Below are 14,650 nucleotides of genomic sequence, written 5' to 3'. Positions count from 1 at the left end.
AGCATAGACTTAAACATGAGACTTAGAAGTGGAGAAGTACAAGTCATATGGTCAAAGATATAATCAGTTAAAGGAAAGCTCAGAATTGTAGCCGAATTCAAGCCAAATTCATTGTTTTTATCTCTTCTTCTTCTCTGAGAAAACCTATTGGGAGATGAAGGAAAACCTCTGTTTGGAGCACTTCAGAATAGACAGGTATGTGTAGTACAATAGAATACATGTAACTTATGGCATGGTTTTTAGAGCGTTCATAGTTAATGCTTAATTATTTGATTTTTATTCACATTTTTAGTAAAAATTAGCACAATTCTTTAAGAAATAAGTCTCCCTTCGGGGAGGGGAGGCTGTTTGCCCCCCTCGGGGCGACCGCCCCGACTCAACCCGTGCTCCACGGGTGTCGGTCTGAGAGATCCCGTTGGACCCTGAGGTCCGGGCTGGTTCCTGGGCGTTTGGGCGGGCAATGTAGGCTCGGCAGGGGCTTGCCCTGAGCGTGGGTCGTCCTGCTGTGGATACTTTGGTTCCCAGGCACTTCATTTGTAAGGCGCTGGGCCCACACGTCTGTCCCTTAACCTGATAGGGCTCTAGAGACTTAGAGGAAAAAGGGAGGCGACCCCAGGTGGCTGACTGGGAAAACCGTGATTCTAACTCCACCCCAGCGGGAAACAAAGCGATTGACTACGTGAGGTGAACCTCGAAAGCCGGTGTTCTCAAGTTCATGATAGAGAGGTCCTTGGACGCGCTTGAGCCCTGTACTGAGCAGAGACCGGACGAGGTCAGTGACAGCCTTGATCCCACTAGGAATGGCAGCCCTGTCTATGAAAGAAAGGCAGGCTTGCTGGGGAGCCCGAGATGAGTACTGAAAGTGTTTAGGTGAGAGCCCAGGGGATGCTTCTCAGTGCAAGAAGTTAAGAAGCTCATTTGAATCGAGTTGCCCCCAACAGTGTTTAAAATATTTTGATAAAATAAGAGGCTACGTGTCGGAGCCTGCCGACAAGTCGAACGGTCCTCAAAGGGGAAGTGAGGATTAAGGAAAAAAAGAGAGACAGAAAGTATTGGGAGGGCAACAGTGAATACTGAAGCCCCGAGTTTATTCTCCATCTTCCTTTTATACATGCAGAAACAACCCGGGGTTATAGTCTATTATGACAATATATCAAAAACTCTATATTCTGCCAAGTCAAGGATTCTTTGATAAAATTAAACATTCTGTTTTCCCAGAACTTGCATATGTCCTTGTTCTTTTTCTTAGTCTCAATGTCAAATCCCAGAAGCAAACAGCAGATACTGACACCTGGGTCATGATATCTTCTCAAGGCTGAGTCTTAATGACCTTCATCATCTCCCCCTTTTTAATTTACTGAAGATGTCTTTACTCAAACAACGTCGGCAGATGACTGTGCCTGTCTTGGGTTGTTGAGTCCTGAAATCACTCTTACCCGTCAGCAGCCACAATCCTCCAGGCGACTATGACCTGTCTTAGGTTGAGAGACTCGGACCCAATCTTACCCATCTCTGACTAACCAGTCTCTGCCTTATACAACCCTGTTTGGGAAGGGGGCGAAGTACACAGGTGTACTTCATGTAACTTTGTACTTAAGGCCAATAATTCATCCATAACCTTAATGATTAATAGAATAACACTACCAATGGTTAAAGATAATAAAGCTTTTGCTTGTTCCAAAGGGTTAATAGAAGACAGTCTCTTAGCAATTCCCTGAAAAATTTCATTACCAGTAAGTAAATTTGGGTAATTGTCTAATGAAAATTTCACCAATTTGATTTTCCAAGAACTGAATTTCTAACGATACATATTTATGTCCACTTAATAAATTTCTAATTTTTTTCCAATCCTTACTAACGTTATACGGAACAGGAGTATTACAAAAATAAGAAGTGTTCCAATAACATTCACATCGAAGCATAACTCGAGAACTAACAGATATCTGATCTCCCATCCACAACACTGTTTGTTGTAAGTTGGCGATGTCTTCAACTATTTGAGCATCAATGTCATGTTGTTGTTGCCACAACAGATGAGAATCTTTATGCCACTCTCGAACAAAGTCTGCTGTTTGTATTTCTTGCTGCCAAGCAACTCCTGCCACAGCTGCAGTAGATGCTACAGCTACAAGTCCAATCACTGTGGCTATTATCAGTCCAGTCATTCTCTTCGTTCAATGGGTCATTTCAGTCAAGGCATTGTAGATCTGCATTACTCCCGCAGATTCGCTCCAGGGTCAAGTTACATTGACAGGTAACCAAATCTCAGGCCATGCTTTAACACGATACAAATTATCTCGGGGTTGGTTAAAAGTTTTACACCAGGTAAAATTTACACAATGTTGTAAAGTACAATTTAAAGAACAAGTCAAAACCCCTGTACTAGAATTCCAAGTAATATCTCCTAATAAAATAGCATAAGGAATTTTCACACAAGCTTGAATATACCGAGTAGCAGTAATATGAAGTTTTACACTAATAGGCGCAACAGTATTAGAAATATTGATAGACATATTTCCAATCCAGGTTTTAATTGGCTCCCCAGATGCTAATAATTTCATAAATGACCTTGAGAGTTGTATCTCCCAACAAATGCGGCATGGGAGGGGTTAATCCTCCGTCATTCCAAATAACAGTTTCATTGCCAGTTCCTTTCAAAGAACCATCATGTATGTGCCATCTTAAAAGTATTTTTGAAAATGTATTAATAAAGTCTCCATGAGGGCTCCAATGCACTATCTTAAAGTCTGTATGATTTAACATTATCTTAGGGCGTCCATACCAATTATTGCATTCCAGGATCGACATTAGGGAGTGGGCAAATAGATAACAGGGTAGGAGCCGTCTCGGAGATATTACCGACTTTCCCCCTAAAGCCTCTTGCAGGTATAAGAACCGTAGTTGCTGCAAAAGAAGAATGATTATACCTCACGCCCCAAACCTCATGTGAATAAGATAAGTAATGAGAACCATATCCTAGGCAAATAGGGAACCCCTTCACCCCCAAGCTATAATTATTAATATGCCTGCCTTCTTCTTCAGCAAAAGGAAAAGGGAAAATGTTAAAACTCTTGCAGAAACTTCTGAGTGCGGGACTTCTTAGCCATCTCTCCGTTTCAGAAGTTGGGTTGGCAAACACTCAGCTCCGGAATCTGTGGAGATAGAGCAAACCCTTGACCCCATTGTAAAATCTCTCCTTCTGTGGTTCTATAAAATATTGGTTCTGGAGGGGAGCACTTTCTTTTAGGCTTAGGAAAATGGGATAGGGTTGCAGAGTCCTCCAGCGCCTGTCACTGATTTTAGCAGACAGAGCGCTTTCCACCAATCATAGCACCAGCTATAGCCCCTGCAAACAACTCAGCTTGTTATGCAGTTCCGCCGATCCCTGCACAAGCTCTGATATGGGAAAAGCGAATATTTCTGGATCGGGAGGTGGCTTGTCCTTCTCCCCATGTTTTGGCCTTGAGAAAGTGAAAGTAGCTCCAGGCAATGGAGCAGCTAAAGGGCTGTTAGCAGAATGACATTTAAGCATTTGTTTTAGCAATCCTGTAAGCTCTTGAACAGAACATCATTTCCTTCTCCCACATCATCTGATTCCTTTGCTAATTCTGGACCTAATTCCTTCGCAGCTATTTCTACATACTCCTCTTCTTCCCTGGATTCCATTCTCCCTCTTCTCTTTATCTTTTTCTTCGCCTTTCTCTGAGTCTGTCTCTAATAACTGTAAAGCTTGAGTAATAGCATTACACAAAGACCATAGCTTTAAATTCATAGTCTGTCCCCGTTGATGAGCAGTACGCAATGTTTTTACTACTTGTTGCCATGCTCGCGAATTCAATTGAACCTTTTCTTGACTGTAAAACCAATAACAATGTTGTACATGCGCACATAATTCTCCCAATAATTTATCTTTAACCTCCAGCCCTGTAGAATGGAGAAGTCCTTTTATCAATTTTTGGTATTCCCGTTCCATGGACAGAGAATTTCCCATTTTTCTTTTTATCCCCCCCCCACCCCCCTCACCGAAAGCCCCTTCCGGTTTTCCCTGCTTCACACAGGTTATTAACTCCAAAAGTCCCTCTTGCCTAGGATGCAAGCTATCCCTAATTAAATTCCATAGGCTAAACGTATCTATGGGGACCTTGCTGGGTCCATTCCCTGCATAGTGATCTTTTAGTCGTTCCCCTACTTTCAGCCACGTTTCAGTACTTACAGTCCCATCCTCAGGGAACCAAGGACATACTTTAACTACAAAATCTAAAAACTTCTCTAATCTTTCGGATTACTTTTGCTCCTCTAGCTTTTAACATATTTTGAAGCATATGTACAAAAGCCTGTTTGCTATTTCCTTGCACCATTTTTCTCCCAATTGTTACTCACCGCACCACCAATCTCTTCGTGTACACCTTTGTAATCCTTGGTGTCCTTCACTTGGCCCCCCGTTTTCAGGTCCCTGTTTCGAGGTGCCACTCTGTCGGAACCTGCCGACGAGTCGAATGGTCCTGAAAGGGCGAGTGAGGATTAAGGGAAAAAAGAGACAGAAAGTATTGGGAGGGCAGCAGTGAATACTGAAGCTCCGAGTTTATTCTACATCTTCCTTTTATACATGCAGAAACAACCCGGGGTTATAATTAGTCTATTATGACAATATATCAGAAACTATATTCTGCCAAGTCAAGGATTCTTTGATAAAAATTAAACATTCTGTTTTCCCAGAACTTGCATACGTTCTTGTTCTTTTTCTTAGTCTCAAATAGCAAAGAATACTAATAAATACATCAGTAGCCCCACAGAGACAAAGATTCCTTAGACCAATCTCCTTGCCAGTTTTCTCTTAATTTCCGGCTTGCTCTAGGAACTTGTAATTCACTTATGTGCTTGCCTGCAATTTCCCATCTTGCAAACAGCAGACACTGACACCTGGGTCATGATATCTCAGCTGTTTCAAGGCTGAGTCTTAATGATCTTCAACAGCTACTTAAAATTCAAAAAAAAATTTGAAGCAGGACAATTCCAGTCTTCAAAAACAACCACAAATTCCTAGACTGTACCTGAACTTTTCACAAAACTTGACTGTACATACAAAGCTCTGTTAACCTTGAGGACAATACTAATCACAGTACTATTTGAATTATCAACACTTGTTCTCTATGAAGGACTCTTAATAACTAAAGTGATCAAATAGCAGGATTCATTCAGACTATGAATAATTGAAATAAATGATGTAAAAAAAAGAAGTAAGCCTCTTGATTTAAAAAAAAAATCATTTTACTAGGGACTCTTACAGCTTATAACAGTCCACACATCAATTATATCATGCACATTTGTACATATGTTGCCATCATTTTCAAAACATTTTCTTTCTACTTGAACCCTTGATATCCACTCCTCTTTTTTCCCCTCCCTCCCCAACCATCCTACCCTCCTGGTCCCTTGATAAATTAGAAATTATTATTATTATTTGCATATCTTATACTGTCCGCTGTCCCCCTTCACCCACATTTTTGTTATTTGTCCCCCTGGGTGGAAGGAGGGAGAGTGTTAAACGTTGGTCATTGTGATCGGTTCCCTCTTTCTCCTCCTTTTTCCCCTACCTTCCCCCTACCCTCATGGTATCACTACTACCATTATTGTTCCCAAGGGGTTTAGCTGTCCTGGATTCCGTGTGTCGAGAACTCTTATCTGCACCAGTGTACATGCACTGGTCTAGCCAGAAAAGCCTCTTGATTCTCATGGGAGACTGGCTAATGTTTTACATTATACAGAATTCACTCGGTCTTGGTGGTTAAATACAACTCTCAAAGAAATTTCAGGTGATAATTACTTCTCTTCCTTATTTACTGCGAAATCAGAATTCCGGTGTCTTTTACAGATTTTCACTAACTTTACAGTGTAAAACAGCATTGAATATTGGTGTTGACTTGGTTCTGGAAAAACCATCACAGTGAAATTAAAGGAAACAAAAAAAAAAACCTGAAGCCATGTTTCCCTGATTGGCAGACCCTGGTACTGTAGCCTCTAACATTAGGCCTAAGCCTGCTAAGACCCTGAAAAGAATACTTTAAAAAAATTAAAAAAAAAATACATCAGTAGCCCCATAGAGACAGATTCCTTAGACCAACCTTCTTGCCAGTTTCCTCTTAATTTCCTGCATGCTCAGGGAACTTGTACTGTAATTCACTTATGTGCTTGCCTGCAATTTCCCATCTTGCTATTTGGGAAAAGAAGACCTATTCCCTGAATTCTATGGATTTTTAGATATCATTTTAGAATTTCTATAAATATATTTACATAGCCCTCAGTAGAATAAATTAGACCAGAGTTCAAGAAATTAATTCTGAAGACATGGGTGCTTGAGCATTGAAATAATCATAGTTTTAATACTCTTCATCATGGGAGAAAACCATATTAGAAGCTTGGTAAGATCATAAATTTCAGAGGTATTAAGAATATTGTAGTTCATTTGCAAGAATGGAAAGTATATGATTAGTCTGCAACTAATTCTGGCAGACTGAAATTGGTTTTTATAGTGAATGGCAGTCATTTTTCCTTACCTTTTTTCCTTTCCCTCCCATATAATCTAGCACAATGGTCTGAAAGCTTTAATTCAGTTTGCAATTGCACAGAGAGTTACCTGCCCTCAGGTCCTGATACAGAAACATCTGATTCGCCTGCTATCAGGTAGAGTATTTTCTGAATTATTGCTATTATTATTTCCATGCCTTTTTCTAATGCCTGACATTGATCTTATTCAGAAATATTACATTCCTAATACTAAGTACTAATAAAAAATTTAAACCCCTCAAATAAGCACTAGTATCTGAAGGGGGAGAGACTAAAATGATGGTTCAGCATCTCTACATGGCAATAATCGAATTGATGTGCTTGTAGTATAGCTTCTTGCCTACCTATGAATATTTGTAATGTGAAAATTTATTAGCAGGACCATCTTTCTTTACAAAAGCTCTTTGGCAAGTAAGGCTTAAAGTACATGAAGAGGTATAAAATAATTGAATTAAAGAAATCAACTTCCTTACAAAATGACATAATACAGGGCAGCCAAGTTCCAAGTGGCATACAGATATGTTCTTTGGGAATTGAGACAAGGAAGAACTCACTGGGTTTGCATGAAGAACAGGATTTGAATGAAGCCTTGAAAGGATACATAAGAGATTAAGTTGACAAGAACAAAAAGGGCATGCTAAGCACAGGGCACACTGAACAAAGATTAAGGAGGCAGCAAAGGGCAAATAGACATGTTTGATAGTAGTAGTGGGACATTTGTCGATAGATAAAATGGTTAAAATAGAGGGTCTTAAAGATTAAACGTTATTCTTTAAATAATTGATAAGCTGGGAAATATTTGCTCAGTGTTATATGAAGAATAATTTGATAGTGGTTTGTAAATTAGATTGGAGGAAGGTAAAATTATACAAATGGAAGTAAGATGTAGCAGAAATTGGGAGATTTGGACTTCTTTGAGACAGGATTTTCAACTAAAATTAATAACAGTGACAGGAAAAAAACCCAACAGTGACAGATATAGGTGATAAGTATTGTTTTGATACGTTTATTCTGTAATAGCAGTAAGTCATATAGTACCATTGCGTACTATGTGCTAGGTACCATACTGGGATCTTATTATATAAATTTCATCTAGCTGTCGTCCTTCAAGGAAATTACCATTCTCCACATTTACAAATGAGAGAACGGGGGACAGAGTAGTTACATAACTTGTCCAAAGTCACAAAACCAGAAAAAGGGAGAATATTTTAACCTTGACCTAACCATTAAGCATTTGCATTTCCCACTAAATCAGTAGGTCATGCAAGAGCAAGATGTTTTATTTAGTATAGAGGGAAAGCTTAACTGATGAGGAACCCTGGTGGATTATGCAGTCTCAAAAAAAAAAAAAAATCAGTCTCAGAAACTCAGAGGCAATTCTTTACAGTCATGCAGGGTCAGTCTGAGTCGGAATCAACTCTATGGCAGTGAGTTTTGTTTGAGTAATGGAAAAATAAAAATATAAATGCCAAAATCTATCTTTGATTTCAAAAGTGATAAAAATAAATCCCTTCAGCAGAGTAAAATAGTTTCAAAATTGCCTATGTGTAAAAATTTGTGACACACCAATTCTTCTGGGTTAAGGGGATGGATTCAGGACAAAGGATTAGCAATTGTTTGAATTTCCTGAAGGTACCTGTAGACACCCTTCACACCTGGAGTTGAACCCACCTTTGGGAATCAATCACCTTGCAGTCAGACCTCTAAAGTGACTAGTAGTTTTCATGATGAACACACTCAAGGAAATCAACCACTCAATACCAAAGAACAGCATTTTCCCAAAAACGAAGTGTGGAAGGAAAGGAGGGTGAATGGAAAACAGGGTACCCAGGGAGGAAGCCGTGGGGATGGGGTAAAGTGGGGAGTGCTGTTACATTGAGGGAATTGCAATTAATGTTACAAAACAAATTGTATAGAGTTGTTGAATGGGAAACTAATTTGTTCTGTAAACTTTAGCCTAAACCATAGTAAAAATAAAAGCAAATGTCTTGGGGAATAGAACATTGAGACTAAAATAGGTAGTGTATCCTAGACATATTAATTGGTGTATCAGTTTTAAAATATGTGGCCATGAAACCTAAAAACAGCCAAGTGGTTTATTTGCTTTTATTTTTACTATGGTTTAGGCTAAAGTTTATAGAACAAATTAGTTTCCCATTCAACAACTCTATACAATTTGTTTTGTAACATTAATGACAGAGCCCTGAGTCACTTTAGTTTATTTGGTCTAGTCAATATTAAGAACATTTATGGAGTGTTTACTTCCTGCCAAACATTGTGATACATGTTTTAAATGCTTGTTAATTAACTCTCAAAAATTTTGCATGTACTGGTACGCCATTGTATCGTAGTTAGAACCAACATTGGAACCCGTTCTGACTCCAGAGCCCTTGCTCTTAAGCTCTATGCTTTTTGCTTAGAGTCGTGGGTTTGGATTAAGAAATCAACTAATCTCAAGGGAGTCATTGATACTTGTTTGTTTGTTTTTTTCAAATATATAACTATATTGAAGTATCATTCTTTACCACTCCTTTTGAATTAGAAAGAAAGATCATAGTTTTTGAGCTGTCTGCATTACATTCCAGACATCACAGAAAACAAGCCACTGCCTTCAAATCGATTCCAACTCCCAGTGACCCTGTGGGACAGAGTAAAGCTGTTCCCTAGCGTTTCCAAAGCTGTAATCTCCATAGGAGCAGACTGCTTCATGTTTCTCCTATGGAACGGCTGGTGAATTTGCCGACTTGCAGTTAGCAGCCCAACATGCCACCAGGGTTCCTTTTCCAAACATCAGGCCATATAAAATACTGTCTAAATTTGTTCAGGAGGATACTTGCTTCCCTCAATTCACTTGCCCTGCTTTGTCAGCTCTCCCACTGCCAGCCCAAGTTTGCTCATGTATTTTATGTATCACAACATTTTGAAATGTGTCATTAGAATAAGAAGTGGTAGAGAACATACATAAAGTTAATTATTTTATTTTTGGGCAGATACTGAACAATCTCTATTTCATTTAGCCTTGCTAATGTATCTTTTCCTCTTAGGTGTTAACTTTCAGCTCTTAAATTTTTCCAAAGGAAGACTTTCTAGAAGCCTTTTCTCAGTTATGGTTCCTGTATCTTAAAAGAAGTGATATACGAGTCTGTTACAGTTTTGCTTTAGATGTATGTGTCTTGTGTTCTGTTCAAGAAGCCTTGTTTAGAAAAGAAAAAGAAACATTGTTATCGTACTAAATGAATTACATGAACTTCCCTTTTGTTTTTTGTTTTTTAAGTTGTCCTTCCTACCCTAAAATCAGAAGACACACCATGCCTCCTATCTATAGATCTTTTTCATGTTTTGGTAAGTTTAAATAAAAAGAATTTTATCAAGATTATAGTTTTATATTTTCTCTTCATGCAAATATATGCTCTCTGTTCAATGTTATAAATTATTAGTGTTCAATCTATATAGTTTGGTGTCTTATTTCATTTCCAAATAGTTCTCTTAGGGAGTGTAGTGCACCTTTGACTGTGTATCAAGATCACTTTTAAAAAATCATTTTATTGGAGACTCTTATAGCAATTGTATCAAGCACATTTGTACATATGTTGCCATCATCCCTTTAAAAACATTTTAGTTCTACTTGAGGCCTTGGTAGCAGTTCCTCTTTTTTTTTTCCTCTCACCCTTCCACCCTATGAACACTTCAATAAATTATAGATTATTAGTTTCATATCTTACACCGTCCGCTGTCTCCCTTCACCCATGTTTCTGTTGTTCATCACCCTGGTGGGGGGCTTACATGTCAATCATTGAGATCAGTTCCACCTTTTCCCTCCACCTTTCCCCTACCCTTGTGGTATTATTAATTGTAATAAAATTCCTATTATTGTTCCTGTGGGAAAATCAATTTTAAAATGAAAGCACAGTTATTTTTCAATATATCTTACCCTAGTTGGTTATACTAGGAGTCTTCAAAAAGTTTGTGGAAAAGTGGAATTAAAAGATAATGAAAATTTCCCACAAACTTTTTGAAACCTCTCATATGTATTTGGTGTTTGTACATGTAGACTTTTTCTAGGTCTACTATATCATGCTTCACCCTGCCCCAACCTTTTTAACTTATTTATATTATAAGCTATGGATTATGGCGTGAGTGATCTTAAAGTACCTAGTCATTTGGTGACAGGGAACATGACATGAGTACATCGAGTTTTCCCACACACCTCTAAGGCAACAAGTTGCAACTTTTTGTAAGTTTCTCAGGGAACTTTTCCATCCTTGTAAATCTATATGGTCTGATTATTGCTTCAAATTGAGTTATAAGAGAACAAAAGTGGAGTTGAGGGCAGTGGGGAAATAGTTTGGGATACCTGGTTAGCCACATCTCCTTCCCTCATTAATTCCAGCCCTCTGCCTAGTGGTTGTCCACCCCAACTATCTGTTACAATCTCATGGGGAACTTTTAAAAGACTGCTAGTGCCTGGACCTTATCCCTCAAGATTTTTGTTTGCTTGAACTGGGATGGGGCCAGTACATCAGTGTTGTTCTGACAATTTGCCCCACAAGTATTTATAATGTCTTCTGAACCCCAGAGTTGAGACTCATAACATAGACCGTAGAATAAGTTGACCCAGCAAAGGGATAACCTGTTTGGTGATGACCTCCATTTATGTACATTCTATTTTGTGATAGTCTTTGGAATAACTAGGAAAACTATGGTGGCAGTGAAATAAACTGTAGCATCGGTGCCCTTTCTGTTTATTAATGAAGTGATTTGTGCTGGTTTGTTACCATGTTAATGTCGATTCTCTTCCATAGGTAGGTGCTGTGTTAGCATTCCCATCCTTGTATTGGGATGACACTGTTGATTTGCAGCCTTCATCAATTAGTTCTTCCTATAACCACCTTTATCTCTTCCATTTGATCACCATGGCACACATACTCCAGATACTTCTTACCATTGACACAGGTAAACTTCCCACCTGGTTTTTGAGTGTAAATAACATTTTACATGCTTTACTAGCATAGTTAATTATGCTTATGGTTAATCATATTATGCATTTCTAAGTCTTGTATTATGTCTTTGTTAAATGATCATTCTTTTGTATATTTGTGCATGCTTTTGAAATAGGGACTGATAGGATAACTGTGAGAAAGATAATTCATTGAAACACTTAGGTTTTTAAAAAGAAACAGAAGTATAAACCAAAAACTAAAAATATTTTCCTCTAGAGGTAAGAAAAAGGGGCCAAAGATCCAAGAGTGATTTCTATGAATGTCCTCTTTCTACATAGTTAAAACTTTAGTACCTTATATATCTTTACTTAACTAAAAAACAGTAAGTCGAAATAAGGAAAATAATTTTTAAAACCAAAACAATAAATGAACCTAACTAAAGTATGTCAAGAAAATAATTATACCCAGTGACTTTAAAACATAGTATTTTAACTCTGCATTGCTAGTGGAATATGTTCTAATAATAAAAGCTTAAACTGAATTCATATCACTGATATAAGTGAAAACTGGTATTGTTATCTTAAAATTATTTTAGAATAAACCAAATAAGTAATTAAGTTAATGTCATTCAGAACCAAGATTTTTTTCAGTGTAGGAAAGAAGAGACATAATAAAATCAGTTTCATTGTAGCATTGTAGAACCCCAAGTAAATGCCCATCGATGGACAAATGGATAAACAAAGTACGGTACACACACAGTGGGGTAAATTATGGTACATGGAGAGGATTGCAATGAACGAGATGAAACAAAACCTATATGAATTGTTAGATGGGAAAGTGACAATCTGCTATGTAAGCCATCACCCAATTCACACAGTTTCAAAAAACTAAAAAGTTGAAAGTGAAAAAGAAAACCAGAAAAATTAGTAAAATCCCTACTATCCTTTTTTACAGGGATGTATGTATGCACTTGTCATCGGATGGTGTACTTAAGAGTTGTACGTTTCATCACATAGAAAGTTTACCTTGAAAATTATATGCAAATAACTAAACGGTTACATTTGAATTGGAACTGTAAATATGAACTCATGATGCTTTTTCTTTTTTAAAAAATCTGTTTTTTTAAAGAGATATTTGTAAAAAGAAATGAACTGACAATATTCATCTATGATCAGAATGATTTTAATTGTGGCTTTTCAGATGAGTGAAAGTATAAACAAAGGCATTTTTAAAAAGAGAACATTCTTCAAATATTAACCAAACCTGAAGGTGGGCATTATTGTCCCCATTTTAGTACAGTCAACAGTTTAGGGTGTGCCCTTAAGAACAGGGAGTAGAGGAAAGCCACTGCACAGGGTTCTGTCGCTGTGATTCTTGGGCATAAAGTGACCTGCTTGTCTTTCTAAACATTGACTTTCCATCTGTTGGCTAAGATTGAGACCATCAAAAGCACTTTAAAATGAAAGCACATTTCTCTTTTCTAATATGTCTTGTCCTTTAAGCCCAAATCAGGTAGTCATTCATTTATTTGCTTATTTATATTATAGTGAGGTAAATATTTAGTAGACATCTACATCTAACAAGGGTGATTCTGCCCTAGTTGATCCTATGAAGATAAAACTTACCTAACAGTTGAGTCCGCATAGTCATCTATTCAGATCCAGAATAGGAACCTCATTTGAATCAACATTATTTTCCTAGAACCATAAAATTAAGGTGTAATTTATAAATTGAATGGCAAATTCATAAACTTATTTTTCAGAATTTTTTTTTCAGGCCTTCCCCTTGCTCAGGTTCAAGAGGACAGTGAAGAGGCACGTTGTGCCTCTTCCTTCTTTGAAGAAGTATCCCAGTATACAAGTGGGTGAGTAGTTGTCCTTTAATCCAGCATGTCTTAGTATCATTTCCCACAATTTTGTTCAGTTGTTTGACAATATAACTTTTGGACCAACTCCAGTGTGGTTTTGCTTACTCCAGGATATGATTACAATGACAAAATGTTAGTTTGATGACTTATCTTCAAATCAGAGAGCAGTAGGTTGGAATAATAACTACGTAATATATTTGTTTCTAAGATTGAAATACATTTCAACATATCTTTATTCTTATTAATTTTTCTGGGAACATAGGTGAAAAGATGATAGGATTTTAATTAATAGTAATGTTTAGAATTTAAGTATTGAAAATGGGTTTTTTTGTAGCAATCCGTATGGTTGATGCCTTTGCTATAATTAGCTGTAGGTATTTGTAACTATCGTGAATAATATGTGAAATATATTAACAATTCAGAGGATAAAACCAAAAGTGCAACAGAAATACTCTGTTGAACTTCACTTGCTGCTGGAGTTTTTACTTTGTTTTTAAAGCATCATGTTTTTATAAAGTAGATTTTTTTGTTGTTCTTGGTTTGCTTCCCCCCACCCAGGGGTTTACAAACGTTTTATTTCAGTATTATCCAAGTACCTTTGAAAGACCATTGAACAAGTGAGTGCACGAGCGCATGGCTGAGAAATGTACATATTTACATGGGTACAGGGCGCCCCGGGACCGCCTTGCGGTCACCCAGTGGCAGGCAGGGGACAGGCTGTGAAGGCACTCGGTGACATGTACACGTGATGGGGAGCAGACACCCCAAGGCGAGGCCCCTGCCCCCAGGCAAGGCCTCTAGGGTCAGGCAGGGCCCGCTAGCAGCAGAGGGACCGCTGGGCTGACCGGTGAGGGGCCGTCCTGCTGAGCAGGCCCTCAATATTGCTATGGCGATGGCAGGCTCCCTCCTCAGCTCCACAGGGAGACCTGTGGGCCCAGGAGTAGCCGGCCAGGCGGAGCGCTGGCTCGGGGCAGCAGCAGCAGTGGCAGCATGCTCAATCCACTTTCTCCACCTTGCCGATGATCTTCACCCAGAAACAATGAAATTCTCTGACTTAAACATCTACATGGTTAAAGATGTAAGAATTGTGATTTTCTTTAGAAGACCAAAGCATGCTCCCGAGGGAGTACAAAGGACAGACTCGGGGGCCAGCGCATGGTACCCCATCGGTCCTGACTGAAGGACACGCCTAGAGTTCAAAAATCAGACCTTGATCTATTTACAGGTTTTCCTTTCTGCTTAAAATTTTTTTCATTTTAATTAATTTATTCTTCTATGG

The 14,650-nt window shown here is 38.3% G+C and overlaps 1 protein-coding gene and 1 pseudogene across 1 annotated transcript in view; both read left to right on the top strand.

The window, feature by feature from the left end:
* Positions 1 to 14,650, top strand: part of UBR1 (ubiquitin protein ligase E3 component n-recognin 1) — a 154,738-nt gene that overhangs the window by 126,736 nt on the left and 13,352 nt on the right. Inside the window, exons 36-40 of the mRNA XM_004709383.2 lie at positions 140 to 195; positions 6,585 to 6,681; positions 9,839 to 9,906; positions 11,367 to 11,517; positions 13,281 to 13,368. Of these exons, the coding sequence (XP_004709440.1) occupies positions 140 to 195; positions 6,585 to 6,681; positions 9,839 to 9,906; positions 11,367 to 11,517; positions 13,281 to 13,368 (460 nt within the window). The remainder of the gene's footprint in view (positions 1 to 139; positions 196 to 6,584; positions 6,682 to 9,838; positions 9,907 to 11,366; positions 11,518 to 13,280; positions 13,369 to 14,650) is intronic.
* Positions 801 to 5,192, top strand: LOC105979203 (annotated as a pseudogene).

This window comes from Echinops telfairi, unplaced genomic scaffold (genome assembly GCF_000313985.2).
Source record: "Echinops telfairi isolate 266 unplaced genomic scaffold, ASM31398v2 ScPeMD7_8;HRSCAF=38, whole genome shotgun sequence".
NCBI classification, from domain to species: Eukaryota; Metazoa; Chordata; class Mammalia; order Afrosoricida; family Tenrecidae; genus Echinops; species Echinops telfairi.
This window is presented reverse-complemented; position numbering and strand designations above follow the sequence as displayed.